The sequence below is a fragment of the Pipra filicauda genome, unplaced genomic scaffold, assembly GCF_003945595.2.
Source record: "Pipra filicauda isolate LSUMZ 115617 unplaced genomic scaffold, ASM394559v2 scaffold151_size3305965_pilon, whole genome shotgun sequence".
Classification (NCBI taxonomy): Eukaryota; Metazoa; Chordata; class Aves; order Passeriformes; family Pipridae; genus Pipra; species Pipra filicauda.
This window is the reverse complement of record NW_024104007.1, coordinates 1,774,071-1,792,651: the sequence shown is the minus strand read 5'-3', so window position 1 is coordinate 1,792,651 and position 18,581 is coordinate 1,774,071. Positions and strand designations below refer to the sequence as shown.

The window sequence follows — 18,581 nt, the reverse complement described above, 5'->3', positions numbered from 1 at the left end:
TGGGTGTGCAGGTGCTGCCGCAGCCCCCCCCGGGAGTCGAAGCGCTCCCCGCAGTAGTGACACAAGTGCACCTTGAGGCTGGCCTTGGCAAAGATGGGGCTGGCCACCTCCGGAGAAGGAGGGGTGCAGCTCTGGGACACCACGGGCTCCGGGTCGCACCTCTCCTGCTTTATGGAGACCGAGAGCTTTGGACGCTCCTCTGCCGGCTTAGTGAGAGCGGCGGGCGGGGCAGAGGGGCGAGCGACCTGCTGGCCCAGGGGGCCGTCGTCCAGGCCGATGGCCAGGGACAGCTGCAGCTGAGGGTGATCGCCCTGGGCCGCAGACCTGCCCCCTGCCTTGGGTAGACTGTCCTTCGCTCCCAGGCGTTCCTTTGCCAGTTTGTGTGCCGTCGAGATCTGGATCCCGTACAAGTTGGAAGACTGGACTGGCTCTGGGGAGAACGCTTGGTTCATCTCGATAGCGATGTGGGAGAGGTGGTCTGCGTGGAGAAAGCGGATGCCCTCCTCCAGTCGGCTCTGGCTGACGGTCTGCTTTGGCCCTTTCCCAGTGTACATGATATGTAACAAGTAGCTAAATATGTCAGGCTGGATGTCTGTTGGCTGAATCTTTATGCATTCGCTGAAACAAAACAGATGATTAAGTACATACAGGGATCCAAGCTAGCATTACCTGCCCATTTGCTGTCAGTGCTGCTGCTTGCCTCCCGGTTTACGAGCAGCACTCCCCGCCAAGCCCTGCAGAAGTGCATAAGCCCTGTTTGCACAGCAAAGTGCCTGAGCCTGCATTCATCTCTGTGACTCTAAAGACCATGTGCACAACCACAGCTGGGGACAGTGCGAGTGGCCAGCTCCCGGTCACCCCGTCACTCGCATGCAGAGCCAACCGCAGCTGTGTGGCACCGCAGTGATGCCATGCAAGCATCACCAGGGTGTGCCACTCCAGTAACACCAGGCAAAGAATATCTGTGTGTTTAAGTAATAAATTCAGCTGCTGCTGCTGTGTAATCTTTATGAGTGTTGCGCTTAAGTGTCAGCAAACAACATTTATAGGGAAAGGCAGTTAACTCATCTCACTTCCTGCCAAAGGGTGGCACGGCTGATCCTAAGGCTTATTTTGCGACAGTGGTGGAGGCCATGACCCTCAAAAAGGAAGGGGAATGGAGAAAGGTTTCATCCACTGCAAGCACCAAGCTCCAGGTCAGAGGCCAGACCTTGGCATCAGTGTTGTTATACCTGCAGAACCACTCCTGACCTGGCCAGGTGAAGCATCTCAACAACAGCTTGAAATGAACTGATGATCTTAGTCTTGGCCCTTATCTGCCAGAGTCTGAAAAGCAGAACTGCGATAAGGCTACAGCTTCTCGATTACTTCAAGCCCATGGATCTTGCCAGAAGTGACAGTCCCCCCCAGCCAGCTTGCCTACAACCTAATGCAAAGTAGTGGACATGGGCAGAGGAGGTACCAGGTTATCCCTGGATTCCAAACCTGCAAGGTTCTCACTGCAGGAAAACAGTGGTACTTACATGTTTATTTTATCAGGTCACACAAATGTCTCATCTCCAAAATGCAGGGCCTGATGTTACCGATGCTGACTAAGAGAGTGGTTTTAAAGGACAGCACGTTCTGGACTGGGAATGTTTAGGGAGCCAAGGCCTGTGGTGGGTTAGGAAAATAATATCAAGCCATCTAACATCTCCACTTACAGTCTTTTAGAGTCTGATGCCTTTAGAAAGGAGAAAAAGCAGAACGTTGAGAGTGATTAAAGGATAGAAGAAGTGTGTGTTCTTACCTTGTCTGATGAATAAATATCATCTTAAAATAGTTTGAAAAAGCAGCGAGCACCGCTCTGTGGGCTTTGAAGTAAACATCTCCAATGGCAACTGTGCAGTCACACAGAAAGCCAAACTCTCGCTGCATGTTCAGCTGCTGGAGGAGGAGGACGCTGTGGCCAGTGGTATCCATGGCGTGCCTAGGAGCAAGAGAACAAGATGTTCATCTCATGAAGAAATCACAGAGCTCCCGGAGGCTCAAATGTGGGTTTCTCACCACTGAAACAAGTTGGGCGCCTGTCACGGAGCTTCTTCCCTCCTCCAGATGGTCCCCGCACCCTAATTCAATAGTTTCTCCTACTGATACCACCGCTGGCACCCAAAATCACGTTCAATGAGCTCAAAAACCTTTCGGGGACTTTTCCATCTGCCCAGCTACGCTCGGAGCTGCTTCTCCCGCCGATTAACTACGCTCCGTGGGGTGCCAGCACTAACTTTAAACCCGGCTCGCGTTTTCCCGCTGATCCGATGGCGCTTTCCACTGCCCCGCGGGGGCACAGGGGGAGCGGGGCTGGCGGCGGGGCCGAGCCCGGCGGCTCCCGCACAGAGGAGCCCTGTGCGCCCAACAAAGCCCCCATTGTGCGGGGCTGAGCCGCCCGCGCCCCGCCTCGCCGGCGGCCCCTTTGCAAATAAACGCTGATATTTGCTATTGTTTCAGCGGAAAATTATTTGGGGGGGGGAGGGGGGAGCGAACGACACACAAAGAGGGAGGCGGCGAGCGCGGCCTCCCCGGGGAGCGGGACCAGCGCCCTCCCCTCCTTCCCCTCCCTCCCTCCGTGCCGGCCCGGCCCCCGCTTACCCGCCAGGAAGCGCCGAGGCCGCCCGCCCCCGCTAGCTCGGCCGGCGGATGGGGTGGGCGCTGCCCCCCCGCGCTTCCTGCCGCCGCCGGGGCGGGCCGGGCTGGGATGGGCTGGGATGGGCTTCTCCTGGAAAAAGTGAGCGCGGCCCCTGCGCGCTCCCTGCGCGCCCCGGCGGTGCGATGGGCGCGGCCCCTGCGCGGCCGCAGCTCCTGAGGGAGGGAGGGAGGGAGGGATCGTGGGCACCCCCGTGGGGGGGATTTTTTTGGGGAGAGTGTGTGTTTTTCCCCGGGCTCACCCTGGGCTGGGGGGACTTTGCTTGTCGGTGGCACAGTATGGCGTGCTGACCGCCTCGGCTGTCGGTATAAAAGTGGATTTTATTTTTGTTGTTGGGCTGGTTTTTTTGGTGTTTTCTTTTTGGGGGTTTTTTTTGGGTTTTTTTAACGGAAAAAACAACTGTGGAAGGGAGCTTTCCCCGGCCTGCCCGCTCGTGAGAATGGATGCGAAGATACGATCTGGCTTCCTCACCAGTGTCTGCGGCCTCGGCGCTGCTTTAACCACCACGAATCCTGTGGACACACCATTTCCCTGTCAGGCCTCCCCCCCGTCTCTCGCTGAGGTTAAACCAGGGGTTGTTTTAGGCGAGAGCAGCTGCTCTGAGTGAGGTGCCTGGCAGAGGAGGGGGCACAGGCAGCAGTGCCACCCTCACCCCTATCACTCGGCCACCAGCAGCCCCTCCTGAGGGTCCCCCTGAGCCCCAGCCGGCTGCTCTGGCGGTCAGTACAACCTCTGAGGTGTCTTTACAATGAATGTTACCAAACTGCTTTCTGAACCTGTTTAAACTTCCAGTCTGTCCAGCCTCCTGCTGCCACCAGGTTAATTTGATGTCCACAGGTTGTTTCTCAGCTGGAAAAGGCAGCGAAAATCGCTATTTGTGTGCTTTTGTCATGATTTTGGTGAAGTTTCTAAGATCTGTCACACCCACCTCTTCCATGGTGTCCCTCCTGGCTCAGAGCCTCTGCAGAAGACATTCAGAAGACCTCAGATTATCCATCCCTCTTGGCTTTCTCTCAGCATTTGATATTTTTTAGTCCGTTGTCCTATTGCATTCCCATAATTGCAATTCCTGAATATTTAGGGCAAATAATGCCCCTGGCCCCCCAAATCCAGCAGTCTATGAGACTGTTTCCAGGCAGCCTGGGCCTGAGCAGAGGATGGAGATGGGCTCAGAGAAAATAAAGCGTAGGCTTCAAAGCATTTTGATCCATGCAGTGATTGCTGCTTATCCCACTGGCCAGCACAACTTTCTCTTTTCCATTGCCCTATGTTTTATTTCTTCTGTTTCTCACAGGAGCTCACAGGACTCGGGGAGAGTCTTTCCCTCTTGTGTTTGCGCAGCAGCAGGATTGAGAGATGATGAAGCTATAATCCTGCTTGTCCTGTAAATATCAGTAGCTACTTTTCTTCTCTGCAAAAGGTTGGCAGGAGGTGGCTCAATGTTTTGTACCATGCTCTGGGTTATTTAACATATTTATTAATCTGCGTACAGAGCAAGTTGCTATTTGCAGATCGCACGTTATTTATTTAAATGATTAATTATTTACATGTTATTTAGGTTGACTCTAGTCCAAAGAGGACTTTGAAGAGCTTTAGAGAAGCTGGAGCCAAACTGATGGAAGCGATGATGAGGAATGAAATCTGATGTTTTGCTATAAAACGCAGGTGATGGTATCACACACCTCAGCAGATAATGAATAAATAAATAAATAAATAAATAAATAAATAAATAAATGAAATTGGAAAGGCAAGTGTGGTGGGACGGTAGTGAGAGAACTGGAGCAGTGAGAAAGGGGGACTCCCTTTTGCCCCATCTTACTGGAGGTGGCAGAAACCCTGCATGGGCACTCTTGGCTTGTGTAAAGAGCTGGGGAGAAAAAGACCCTTGAGCCATGAGGAAAGTAACTTTTCCGTGTGATTTGAAAACCATGACGGTGTCAGCTTATGGAGGGCATTTACTTAACTTCCTATAAAACAGGAAAACCTACAAAGAAGTTGTATTGTGGGGGTCCCTCCACCTTTTGTGGGGGTGGTGCCTTACAGCCACAGAGGGGTTTTTTTTCCCCCTTGGCACTGCTACTACACCCCTGAGACGAGGCAGAGCGAGAGGGGAAACAAGGGGATTTTTTTTGAGCTGCATTCTGAAAGACACATTTTGAAAGCTCCCGTTTTATTCTGTAGCTGATAGAAAATCCCCAGACGAACTCAGGAGGAAGGACTAGGATTTTGTTAATTGGGTTTGTACTGTTTGCTTAACCGGTGGAGGGATGCTTCAGGAAAATCTTAGAGGTCATTGAAGCAGGGATGGATGCTGGTACATTTTAACATTATGGCATTTTATTTTGTTGCTTTTTCTGTTATTTTTGTAATTTTCAAATTTGTAATAAAATCTTTTAACTTTGCTACGATTAAGTTTGCCCTTTTGGCTTGTCTGAAGCTAAGAGGGATCTTAGTTGCAGCAACATAAAACCAACGGTATCTCTAGAAACTGTGTCTGAATGCCCGAGCTGTGCAGATTAAACAGTTCCAGTGCTTACGCTGAATGACAAATGTCACTTTGGGGGTGGAAAAGTCAAGTGGCAAGACCCGGAGGAAAGCCTGCCCTGGCTTATGTTTTCTCTCAGATCTGTGGCAGGTAGCAGAGGAGATCGGAAATCCCACTTGCTCACATGGGATAGTTCCTGAGAAGCTGGATGCTATCAGACAGGAGAGATCCAGAGACTGGTGGAAAGAGGGCCTGGGACAGCTCCTGGGAAGATGAAAAAAAGCGCTGTCCTCAGGCTCTGTGACAGAGTGTGGCGGTGGCTGCCAGCTCTGTGCTCCTGCATCACCGTGAAGCTCCAGGAGGGCGGGCGGTGGTATGAACGTGTGAAATCGCAGCGAGAAGGAGATACTTTCTCACGCAGCTCGCAGTGGTTTTCTCGCCTTTAAACTGTCCCACGCGGGGGCCGCGGGGCTGCGGGTACAACCCCCCAGCGCCGGACACCCACACGGGTGACCGGAGCCTCCCCGTCCGCACCAGTCACCGCTGGTCTGAGGGGAACGGAGAGACACCCCGATCCGTGGAGCGAGCCCGGGTGCGCGGGGAAGGGGCGGATTCCCGGGGCCGGGAGAGCAGCGGGGCGGGACAGCCCGGCCGCGGGGTCCCGGTGGGCGCTCGCCGCGGGTCCGGGGGGCTCCGCCAGGGGCCGGGCTTGCGGCACACGGGGAGGGGGCGCCGGCAGCGCCAGCCCGCGCCGCGCCGCGTCCCCGGCGGCATGGGAGGAGAGCGGAGCGCGGCAGGGAGCCGCCCGCCGGGGCCCGGCATTGGCGGCGGGAGGCGCAGCAGCGCTGGCAGCGGCGGCGCCGGGAGCCGCGGCCGCCGAGGGGAGGGGTCCGGCCCCGTGCGGTCGCGGCGGAGCCGGCGCTGCGGCAGCGGCAGCGCGGCGGGGCGGAAGTCCTTTGTTGCAGCCGCGGCAGCAGCAGCAGCGGCAGCAGCGGCGGGAGCGGCGCGGACACGGCTCCCCCCTCGGCGGCCGCCGCCTCGCCCCGCGCCGCGGTAAGCGGGGCCCGGCGCCGGGAGCCGGGGAGGGGGAGGCGGGGAGGCGGCCGCAGCTCCCGCCGGCGGCGGGAGGTGGGAAGTGCCGAGCGGTGGCGTGGCCCGGCGCGGCCCGCCATAGTGTGGCGGCGGCGCTGCCAGGTAGGGGCTTTCCAGCCGCGGCCGGTGCCTGGGCCGGCGGCCGCCGCGGTGACCTTGCGCCCCGGCGGCCGGGCCGGGCACGGCGCGGGGCGCTCGGAGCGGCGCCGCCCGGGCTGCGCGGGGGCCGAGCGGCGGCGCCGCCGCGGCGGGTGCGGGTCCGGCTCCCGCCCGCCTTCCCTCCTTCCCTCCTTCCCGCACTGCCGGGGCCGCGGCGGGCGCGCTCCACCTGCGGGGCGGGCGGGGGTCGGGGGATGCCGCGCTGGGGAGCGAGAAGCGGCCTAGGGAGGTGCAGGGGCGAGAGGCGGGGAAGGAAGGGCACCGCGCCGCCCGGGTGGCTCCGGGGCTCGAAGTCGCGGTAAACATCTCGGGTGCCGCTATCGCGCCCGGCGCCGGCCCCCCCTCCCCGGTGGGTCCCGCCGCTTCTCTTCCTTTTGTCTTTACGAAATAAACACCCCAAAACTTCGAGCGAGTTGCGGTGGTTCGGCGAAAAACGGAGCGGAGCTGCAGCCCCAGGGAATGCTCCACCCTGCCAGGCGGGAGACTTGGGTTTCACTCGGGGCTGGCAGCGCGCTGGATCGCCTCGGAGGCGGCTGGAAAGGAAGGGGAATACTTTTGTCACATAAAAAACAAGCCCTGTGCCGCTCTGGGAGCGGTGTTGAAAGTCTCGTTCCTCAAAGGACTCCTCTTTTCTGCTCGGATAGAAAGGTAGTAAAGAGAGTAAAAGGGACTGAAAACGCTGTGGGTTTGGGGCTGGGGTTTTACTCCTTTCTGTTTTTCAGGATTTTTTGTTTCAGCTGACAGATGAGTGCCGGTTCCTCTTGACACGTAGGCATTTGGTAAATGGGTAGCATGGCTTGGATGCTGCTTAATATTTGGGTGTTTACTGGCAGGTTATGTCATTTGCTTGCATTATTTCCCCCGCACTAGAGTATCGCGGGGCACAGTGCAAAACTATCCAGGGTTGCAACAGTGCGGTGTTCCTTAGGCATTTAATTACATTAAACAAACATTCCTTTAATTAAAGGTGTTTGTTTAACATTCCTCATTACAGCTCTTGGAAAAACCCACACAGCAGCCGTGAGCGGGGGGATGCGGGCTTCTCATTTTTACCAAATTACAACTTAAGCTTTCATGGCAAGTGGGGGAGAGGCGTTGGGACCATATGGCCGTGGGGAAAACTGGCCAAACACGAGCGGTTGCAGCACTGGCAGAGATTTTCCTAGGCAGCAGCACAGCGAGTTGACAAGCTTGTGGAGAGATTTTTGGGTGACTGGCCAGAAAACTTGAGGAGTAACAAGTAGTATTAGTTGCACTCTGCTGATGTTTGAGGTAACAGGGAACCAGCAGGCACCAACCCGCAGGGGTTGGATGCAGGTAATGAAGACATGGGTTTGTGCTGCGTGGGACGCTCAGAGAAGTAATAGAAGACACTTCTTCCTAGTAGCTGGAAAGTTTTGTGTGGAATAAGATCACAGACTTAACAGATGCTTCAGCTCTGCTTGCACAAGTCTTTTCTTCATCAGACTCAATTACTGTTGTCACTGGCACAGGAATTTGCAGTGATTATGTTGAGGGTGCTCGTGCCAACCGGGGATTTGGGTTTTTAGATGCTTTCTTGCTTGAATGTGAGAGGCTGCTTCTTTCACAGATTTCCATTCTTACTGACAGCGGAGAGCCCTGAAAATCCAGGATGGACAAAGCCATAGTAGCTATTTACCTGCTGGATGGAAATAAAATAGCTGCTCAGAACTGAGGTAGTGAAAGTTACCTGATAAAAGCCTGGTGTCCTTTCTCTTAGTTGTTACAGCTGGACCTCCCACTAGAGTCCTTCCAGACCTCACACTCCTGTAGCATGAGAGGCCATGTGTTCATTTTTCAGTTTGGCCAGTGGTTCCCCAGCGGTTGGGTTGTCCTGCCCTGCCTCTGCTTGGGCACCGTAAACACCATCACCCAGAGCTTTGCTGCGGACACAGCGTGTGGGCACAACAGCTGACATAATTTGCATGAAGACCGTTTATATCCTCATATTTGTCTGGTAATTTTTTCTTTTTGCGTGCTGTGTCACTGCAGAACTCCAGAATTCACTGGCTGTTGCCTTTTTTGCCCATATTAAACTTAGTTCATTGGATGGAGGCCTTAGTAGCCTTATTTTTATTTTTAATGTGCTGAAAGTAAAATGTGAAACATTTAAGAGCAGAAAGAGCCAACAAAATCTGTAGTTTTACGTGTGTCTCACAAGTTACTGTGCTTCATTCACGTGCATCCAGCAAGTTGTTAAACTAAAGTCCGACCTGTATTTAGCCAAGGATGCACTCCTGGAAGGCACGTGTGACTTCATGTTGTTAAACTGAAGTCCAACCTGTATTTAGCCAAGGATGCACTCCTGGAAGGCACGTGTGACTTCATTTGAGGGTCTCAAGACATGGTTAAACCACCAAGATGCCTCCTGAAGTTGAAACTTTGTGTAACTCGGAGAGCCTAGGTAAAAAGGCTCATCTTTCTGCCACAAGGCATAAATTGGGTATAATTTTTTTTCCCACTAATTGTTTCTTTTAAACATATCATTACTGTGTTGCCTGGCAGCTGTAAAGGTGACAGATAAAAGATAACTGTGACTTTCTAGAGTAGTCCTTTGTAGCTAGCAAGTTACTTTAAAGGACTGCATAAGGTCTTTCTAGTACTTTTGCTCCCTAGAACTGATCTTAAGTTGTTTGAAGTTGAGATGGGGCTTTAGCACAAACTCCCTTTTCTTAATTTACTCTGTCAAGCTTTTATGACACTGTATCCCGTGTCTTTCGAGGAGTGTTCTTACCTAAGACCATGTAACACATCTTAACTAATTCTCAATAAGCAGCTGAGAATCATAACTTGGTAAATTTTGACGTCTGTTTCTCATTTGTGGACACGGAGGCTGAATCAGTGGAGAACTGCTGGCTGAGGAGGGGATCGAGTGGCCCCAACAGCTCGTGGTTGGGGGTTTTGGAACATCTGACTTTTCCCTGGTTCAGATCTAGCCCAGGTGTCATAAAACTTTGTTCTCTACATTGTCCAGGAGTCTGTTTAAAATGAGTTGATTCAGCCACCAGGATGTGTCTGAAGATTAGATTGGAATCATATTCCCAGCTAGCATGCCTGATGGCAGCCGATTGGAAGGGCTATGGGAGGAGGGTAAACTATACCTTCAGTCCTTCATAGCCTGAATAATGGAGCTTAATTACATTTTCCCTGGCAGAACATGGATTTCCCATAGTTGTGTTAATTCATGACCTAGGCTATGCTTGCAATGCGAACTTAGCCACTCTTGAGGTGGACAGTGGTCACCTGGCCCCAAGTTCTTTGCTGGTTTTGTAGTGTTTGTGTGAACTGAGGCACTTGGGACTGTGCAGTCCCAGAGCAATCTCAGTGGCTTCCTATTGAGTATGTGTAGGTAAAAGTTGTAGCCTGTTGAGAGCTCTGTGGTTGATGCAGTAGCTGAACACTTAAACTCCTTGGGCATCATATGGAGAATTTATACATCTTGTGTAGGATTTTCTGTGCAGCATCTCGATGCTGTCATTTAGGAATCCAGGCTGTTTGGTGGATCTGACCCACAGAGGCAAAATACTTCTTGGGAGAGTTCTTGGGAACCCAGGGCAGGGTGGGGTACGGTGTCAGACTGCGATGGGGGATTTGCTTTCTGCTGCCCACGCGCTTGTTTCTTTGGGTAACTGGGCGTTGTTTGCTTGAGGTTTTCCAGTCTCGTTTTCTATTAGCACCAAATTCTCCACTCATTTATTACACTTTTGTCCAGCCTGTTCTTGGTTTCCAAAGAAAAGCAGCCAGTAACTAACAATGTAAGCGCTATGTTTTTGCCTGCTCAGCAGTGGAAATGCTGGGTTTTGAAAACCACCTACTAATTTTAGGAGCTGAAACGCTCCTAAATTCTGAACCTTGTGGTATGTCTGTTTTAAAGACAGAGGAGCTAGCAAAAGAACTTTACCAGTTCTTTGCTTGAGGATCTTTTACTTCTTTTGTTTTAAAACATCTCAGAAAACTTTGAATTTGAGGAAATGACAGCATGGAGCTGTAGTAAATACCTGTTCTTTTTTTGTTAGCAGACTTACAAACAACATATTTGGTTAGTGTAGTAGTGCAACTTACCTTGTTCATGGTCACATCTGAATAGTATCTAAGTGGTGCCTCGAAAGAAAAGAAAAAAATCTAGTGGCAGACAAACAGCTTGAATCAGAGTGTGGCCATGTAAAAATAAACATTTACTAGGGCAATAGACTGCATACAGAGACTTGGAATTTGAAAATCAGAGTGAAAATACCCAACTCAAATATCTTCAGTTTTCATTTTCATATTAGATGCTTTTCTAGCACATTTTTTCAGAACACCTCTGCATTACTCAGCACTGCTTACAATGTGGCCCATGCTGCATTTACTGCACAAATCAATCCTTGCTGAAATTGGAGCTGCTTGTGTTCCTTATGGATTTGTGAGGTTGGTTCCTCCAGTACTGGGATGCTTCACAAAAGGCAATGTGCTAGTCCATTGGACAAGTGGCTGGCATTTCTCCTCTCTTTGAAACAGAAGATTCAGAGAGGATTAGAAATAATTTAAAATTTTGGATTGGCAGACTTGCCTGCATGGAGCTTTAATTTTCCAAGATACTCAGTGTTTAGTACATACAGAGGATAGCTCCCACTGACCTTAGTTACTGCTGATGGTGTTTACCTGTGTGAATAAATTGGATATCCAGAAAGTGCAAGCCAGACTTAAAAAGGTTGAAGTGACTTGTCCTGAGACTGGCAGCAATGGGATGATGTTCTCCAAGCAGTGCTCATTGCTGTGAGATCCTCTTTTTTGTCCCCTGCTTCCCATTCGCTTCACATCCTCCAAATGCTTTGCCAAATGAGCAGGGATCTTGTCTTGCTGCTGCTCAGATCCAGGCCTGGACAGACCAAAAGGATGTGCCGAGTAAGGAAAATTTTACTATGATCTGTACATAATATATGTACATACATAATACATGATACGTAAATGGCAGCTGACTTAATCCTGCATTAATTACAGCATTTCTTGTGTACACATTTAACTTTGAAATCTTGTGTTTTCTGTAAAAAGACCTGTTTTTATTCTAATGCCTGCTTTTTTTTTTTTCCAAAGCAAACTTCAAAAATAGTTTGCAGTACTGAACCACCCACATGGGTGATAAATGCAGATTGCTGCCATTTTAGCAATTAAAGTAACAAAATAATGATAAATGATCACTTTCTGAGAGCTTGGTCTTGATGGGAAGGAGTTTGTCAGGAAGCCTGTGATACTTGCTGATAGCAAAGGCATGGCAGGATTGGGAATTTGAGATGCAGTTCCTGCTCTGAAGGGGTAAATGCTATATTTGTTTTCCACCCATTCCCCAGCAAAAGCGTATCTGTGTTTTTAGGCCTTCTGCCCTAGGCCCTGCAGCTTGGCTTTTCCCAGTCCCTTGCCCAAGCAGCTTCCCTCCACTGTTTAGACCCTCATTGCCCCCATTTTTAATTCCCAGTGCTGCTTCCTAATCCCAGTCTCCCTCTCTTGGCTCAGCACTCTGCTCCCAGCCTGCCTCTCCCTGCTCTTCAGACTTCCAGAGGTTTTCCATCACATCCTTCTTACATTTCCCAGTCTCCCTGTGTTTTCACTACACCCCCTCTTGGGTCTGGTCCTCCATCAGCCAGAATTAGGTATCCTCTCCATCCAGCTACCAGGAGGGCTGATAAAACCCAGCAGGCAATTTTCATGCATAGCAATCTCCAGCCAGCCCTCCTATCAGCTCCTGCCTTTGTGAGGGGGCACATAGAATCATGGAATTGGGTTGGAAGGGACCTTAAGAGGCCATCTAGTCCAGCCCCCCTGCAATGAGCAGGAGCATCTTCCACTAGATCAGGGTTGCTCAGAGCCCAGTCCAACCTGACCTTGAATGTTCCCAGGGACGGGGCATCCACCACGTCTCTGGGCACCTTGTGGCAGTGCCTCACCACCCTCGTCATAAAAACTTCCTTTCTTCTGTCTGAATCAACCCCTTTGTAGTTTAAAACCATGGCAGAGCTCTGTGCAAAAGGGGGGTTTCACTGCAGGTGGGATGGCTCAGGCAGGCCCCCATGTACAAAGGAGCTGCAAGAGGATGAAATGTTCTCAGCCAGGCTGTAATCTGAGATTTTAATAAATAACAAAATTTCTAAGTGTGAATAAACTGATATTCCCTCAAGCTTGGCCAAATTCAGGCAGATTTTTATATCACGACAACATATCTAAGATATAACGCTTTCTCCCACATAAAGTGTCTCTTCAAAGATTTTGGAAGAGAAATTTTTTATTTTTAAAAGAATATTAATCTACATATATGAAAGCTTTTTCTGAGCTTCGTTTTGTGAACTGCTTTAGTTGACCTTTTCTGTGGAAGGGGTGTGGGGGGGCAAATAAATCAGTGTGAAGTAGACAATTCAGAAGGAAAGTTTTGCCTTTGCTGGTTGAAATGTGTTAAAGTTTTAAATAGCCCAACCCAGGCTCTCATGGTGGGAAGTGTTGGCATTTGTAAATACTTAGTTACATGCAGCAGGTTAATACAGCATCCAGAGGGAGGATGCCATTACTTTCATTAACATAAATAACCTCAAACAGTCTTTTAACACCTACATGTAGTACTACTGCAGTAGAAGCCGGATATGTATCTGAGCACTTTGCCATCCTGCTCAAGCCACCTCATGCTCCAGCTGTTTCTTCCCAGAGTTCCTAGGAGGGAACCATTGCCAAAGGGTCTTTGTTGTGTGTTGGGACCCACATGCTGAAAGCTCTGCAGGAATTCCTCTGTCAAAAGGAGAAATACCTTTCACCTTTTTAAAAGAGGAAGAATATTTAAAAAAGGCAAGTTTGTGTGCTGTCACTCATCATTCACGTCATTTTGAAATGCTGCTGTCTGCAGGTGTTTGCAGGCAGTTTGTGGCCACCTTTTTGGTACAGGCTTGCTGCTTGGACTGCTGTTTTGCTGTTGGTGGACATGATGGATTACTTTTAGTGTAGAAAAAACACAAATAAACATTACATTTAAAACTTGCCACTTTATATGGATGGGGAGATTAACCTGAGTCGTCCTGAGCCTTTTCTTGTTCTGTTGGGAGTTTACAACTAGAGGCCAGTTGTACCTTAGACTCTGTCATCTCTTTTCTCACTGGTTTCCACTCTTACAATGTGGAAGTTGAAGTCAGTTCTTCCTCATTATGCAGCTGCTGTTCTTGATACAGTAGACTGAATTACATTTAGCATCTAATGAATTACCTCAAGTCCAAAACACGTTACCCCTTGGAAGAATACGAAGTGGACTTTTATTATTGATGTTGAGAGCTTTGCTACACAGAAACATCTGAAATTACCCAGTGACCTAGACAATGATCAGTGTCTGTAGAAAAGGTGTGAAGTGGTTTCAGAGATTCTCCTACGTTCAGAGCCACTGTTTTGCAAGTTAGGGAGAAAGCCATTAAATGAATTCCATGCAACGAGTTGCATTTCTACAGTGAACATCACTGGGCCAAACCGGTCCGAGAATTGTTATGGCAGGGTGCTTGCCTGGAGTTCTGGGTGTGGAGGGTTGGGCTGAGAGGAGAGGAGCAGCTGCCATGCAGATGCTCGTAGTCAGTTGTAATTCAGCCCAAATCTCAAGGTTCCTGTTGCCAGACAAGGTCCTATGCTGGTGGTGATCCAGAGGTACTGCTGGACGAGTTGGCAGTAGGGAATATTGCTGGGTGGGGTGAGCATGTTCTTGTCTTGGGAGCTGGAGTGTGTTTCCTCCGTGGCAGTCCTTTGTGGAATGGAGAACGGGGTTTTAGTGTTAGGCTTGCTGCTTAACAAGCCAGGCAACGCCTATGACTTGTGAATACAACACCAATTGTGGAATTTAATTTCTCTATCCATTTTTCTCCCCAGGAGATGTAAGCCGTTAGGGGAATAAGAAGAAAAAGGGAGCATTTGTGTGTGTATTGTGTTTAAATTTTGAACAGTTGAAAGAGTTGGTTGCAAATCAATCCATGCATTTCACTGAGTCATAAAATGCCATTTAATATATGTCATTTGCTAGCCTGTACTTTATTTGTACAAATCTCTTACAGTTATTTGCATTGTTTCTGATAACCTTTCAAAATGTTAAGAATGCTCATTACTGCTTTCTGTTTTTCATTTAGTTAGGGCGTTCTTTATACCTTCTTTTGGTTTCTCACCCCCTCACCCCGTGCAGTTAGAACAGATTATGTACAATCAGTAAAGTGAGTCGTGACTAACTGTTGATCTGGCCACACTTGGTTAAGTTTATCTTCTGTAAATCAAATGCACACCTCCTGTATACAATGCATTTCTTCTGGATATTTTTGCTAATATAAACCAATATGTTTTCTTCCTCTTTTCTCCTGAGGACAAGTTAGTCCTTTCACATTACAGCAACCCTCAGCACTCGCAGGCCTTTCTCCCCAGTCTTTGTCAAGGCTTCATTTCACCGTGGCTCCACCTCTGCCCCGCGGGCTCTCTCAGTTCTCCATTGCTGAGTTTTTCTTTGTCCGGTTTCCCATCTATGTGTTTTGGTAACGTTTCAGCGCTCTGAACTGGTGGTTTTGAGAGCAGTTGGAGGCACGGCGTGCACCACTTCCTGCCTGTGCAGCCCCTGTGGCTGTCACGCAGCTCGCCTGGTCACCATCTGCAGCGGGCTCGTACGTGGGACGTGCCACCGCAGCCGGGCTGCCCTCTGCTTCTCAGAAGGCGTTTGACTCTGCGGTTCCTGGTTTGCAGGAAGGTTGAGGCAGTCCCTGAGCTGCCATGAAGAGCAGAATGTGTGGAGTAGCTTGTGTGGGTGCTCCACTGATGCCTCTTAGTTTCCTTTAATGAGGAGGGACAGACCAGTTTGAGCCTGGCCTGTTTTCCAGTATGAGTTGCATCATGTGTCCGTTGGACTGACAGGTAAAAAGGCAAGTTGAGACTGAAGAGTGGTTTCTGACAGCCAGTTTACCTTGTATAGGTGTTGTCCCGGGGCCATCTTACAGAAGTCTACCCTGTGAAGTTTTTTGAAGTTCTGCATTCAGAATTCATATCTGCAAATCTTGGCTGGGGGACTTTGAGATATATTTGCTAATTTATATTCTAGCAGCATAGCTCTGATTGACATGTGTGGTGGTTATGTTTATTAGTTTACTAGTCTTGTAAGTCTAGTGGTGAGCACATGGAATTATGGATGTTTTCACTGGCATCAGTATTCATAAGTAGTTACCAGCAAAGGTCTCCAGACAGGAAGCTGTACCGCAAACTGTCAGAGTAGGAAGATCTAGAGAGCAAAACGATGGCATTTCCTCCCTACGCTCAAGTAGGTTTTGGGTTTTGTGCTTGTGATTTAACAGATATCTTCTTCTCTATGCAGGGCTATAATCGAAGTACAAGATGGCAAGAACCAGCCATAGCAACTATGTCCTTCAGCAGCTAAACAACCAAAGAGAGTGGGGCTTTCTGTGTGACTGCTGCATCGCTATCGATGATATTTATTTTCAAGCACATAAAGCAGTCCTTGCTGCCTGCAGCTCCTATTTTAGAATGTTTTTTATGAACCATCAACACACTACAGCCCAGCTGAATCTAAGCAACATGAAGATTAGCGCTGAATGCTTTGATCTTATTTTACAGTTCATGTATTTAGGAAAAATCATGACAGCCCCTGCCAATTTCGAACAATTTAAAGTGGCCATGAACTATTTACAGCTATATAACGTACCCGAATGTCTAGAAGATATACAGGATACAGACTCATCTGGTTTAAAATGTTCATCTTCTGCTTCTAGCACCCAGAATAGTAAAATGATATTTGGCGTGAGAATGTATGAAGACGCGCTCGCTAGAAATGGCAGCGAAGCAAACAGGTGGGGCATGGAGCCGCCAAGTTCAACAGTAAATACATCCCATAACAAAGAGCCTGACGAAGAAGCTTTGCAGCTAAGCAGCTTCCCCGAACAACTGTTTGATGCCTGCAAAAAAAGCACCACGTCCAAATTCTCTCACACGAAAGAGCGCGTGTCCCACTCGCGCCGGTTTGGAAGGAGCTTCACCTGCGACAGCTGCGGGTTTAGTTTTAGCTGTGAAAAGCTACTGGATGAGCACGTGTTAACATGCACCAACAGGCATTCCTACCAAAGTGCCAGGTACTACAGTACTGAGAAAATAGACTATAGTGAAAAGGACTCTACTTCTAAAATGATCTCCACACAAACAGAAAAATACAAGGGGGACTCGAGCCAAGCCGCAGACGATTCTTCATCTCCCGTGTCAAACATCACGAGCAGGAAAAGCAGCACGGTTGCCTCCGAGACCTCAGGTGAAGAAGGAAACAGAGCTTCTGAGAGGAAGAGGATTATCATCAAGGTGGAACCGGAGGACAATCCTACAGATGAGCTGAAGGATTTTAATATTATCAAGGTGACGGATAAAGACTGCAATGAGTCTTCCGACAATGACGACCTGGATGATGAGCAGGAAGAGCCGCTCTACAGATACTACGTCGAGGAAGAGATGAGAGAGAAGAGAAATGCTCGCAAGACTTTAAAGCCCCGTTTATCCATGGACGAGGATGAAAGAAAGTGTTTGAAAAGTCCGCGGCACCTTAACAGGAAGGCTCCTTCAGTGCAGGAAGACGTGGAGAACACTCCCTGTGAACTTTGTGGGCTAACAATCACCGAGGAAGATTTGTCCTCTCATTATTTATCCAAACACATAGAAAATATATGTGCTTGTGGCAAGTGTGGTCAAATACTGGTCAAAGGCAAGCAGTTACAGGATCATGCACAGACCTGCGGAGAACCCCAGGATCTGACCATGAACGGAATCAGAAATTCTGAGGAGAAAATGGACTTAGAAGAAAACCCTGAGGAGCAGTCGGAAATAAGGGACATGATGTTTGCAGAGATGCTAGAGGACTTCAGGGACAGTCACTTCCAAATGAACAGCCTTCAAAAAAAACAGTTATACAAGCATTCTGCCTGTCCTTTCCGGTGCCCTAATTGCGGTCAGCGTTTTGAAACTGAAAACCTGGTGGTTGAACATATGTCAAACTGCCTGGAGCAAGATCTGTTCAAGAACTCCATGTTGGAAGAGAACGAGAGGGATCACAGACGTAAGCATTTCTGCAATCTTTGTGGGAAAGGATTTTACCAGCGCTGCCACTTGCGGGAACACTATACCGTTCATACCAAGGAAAAACAGTTTGTTTGTCAGACATGTGGGAAGCAGTTCTTAAGAGAGCGCCAGTTGCGGCTCCACAATGATATGCACAAAGGCATGGCCAGGTATGTCTGTTCCATTTGTGATCAAGGAAACTTCCGAAAACATGACCATGTACGGCATATGATATCTCACTTATCAGCTGGAGAGACTATATGCCAGGTCTGCTTTCAGATATTCCCAAATAATGAGCAACTGGAGCAGCACATGGATGTTCATCTGTATACATGTGGAGTATGTGGAGCAAAATTTAATTTGAGGAAAGATATGAGATCTCACTATAATGCCAAGCATTTGAAAAGAACATAAGCATAAACATACTGTTAAAGCATTAAGCTGGCAGCAGAGAGAACACCAAAGCAAAGCATAAGTATAGTAGAAAAAAATTGAAAAGGAAAAAAAAAATTTGAAAATAAGTCTCTTTTTTTATTATTTTTTTTAAGACCCTCCTAACCATAGGTGTCTATTTAGGCTCATTAAGTATATAGCTTTGAAAAGCATCATGTGTTTAATTATTACATTTTCACTGTTTCCTAATATCAGTTTCTGTTCTTAATTTTATTGTTTTACTAAGTAGATATACAAATCATTATTTTTAAACTGTAGATTAAAAGCACAATGTTACCCCTTCACTGACTGCTATTAAACAGTTCTCGGATCCATGTCCATAAGATGAGTGCTTTAATATTTCCATGTGTTGTTTCTTCATGTGAAAATTTTAGATCTCAGTGATTAATGTGCAAGAGCATAACTGTTCATAATCCCCAAATTAATTTTCAAAATGAAAAAAAACCCCCAACAATGCCAAGAAATAATCCTTTGTGCTCTGTCTCTGCTGTAAAGGCAGAGCTGGCTGTCCTGGTCCCCTGCTTCTTGGCTTTGTTGGAATGTGCATCCCAGGGTGAGAGCACATAGGCTCAGTTAAACCTCGCAGGCTTGGACTGGAGTGCACAAAGG

The 18,581-nt window shown here is 48.7% G+C and overlaps 2 protein-coding genes across 7 annotated transcripts in view; one reads left to right on the top strand and one right to left on the bottom strand.

Annotated features, from left to right (window-relative positions):
• Positions 1-2: 2 nt before the first annotated feature.
• Positions 3-2,727, bottom strand: ZBTB25 (zinc finger and BTB domain containing 25; the record flags this gene model as incomplete). Its single annotated transcript, XM_027716721.2, has 3 exons — positions 2,629-2,727; positions 1,790-1,969; positions 3-618 (listed from the first exon to the last, which is right to left on the bottom strand). Coding segments are annotated over exons 2-3 (789 nt in total), but the record flags the coding sequence as incomplete, so codon positions are not given.
• Positions 2,728-5,713: 2,986 nt separating this feature from the next.
• Positions 5,714-18,581, top strand: part of ZBTB1 (zinc finger and BTB domain containing 1) — a 24,211-nt gene continuing 11,343 nt past the window's right edge. The window contains exons 1-2 of one of the 6 annotated variants that reach the window (XM_027716716.2): positions 5,714-5,760; positions 15,778-18,290. In XM_027716716.2, coding sequence (XP_027572517.1) covers positions 15,798-17,933 — 2,136 coding nt within the window. In that variant the 5' untranslated portion in view covers positions 5,714-5,760; positions 15,778-15,797 and the 3' untranslated portion in view covers positions 17,934-18,290. Of the gene's footprint in view, positions 5,761-6,144; positions 6,222-6,324; positions 6,363-7,042; positions 7,068-15,777; positions 18,291-18,581 lie in introns of those variants that run through there. The other 5 variants (XM_039378984.1, XM_027716717.2, XM_027716713.2 and 2 more) reach the window with 5 other exon arrangements.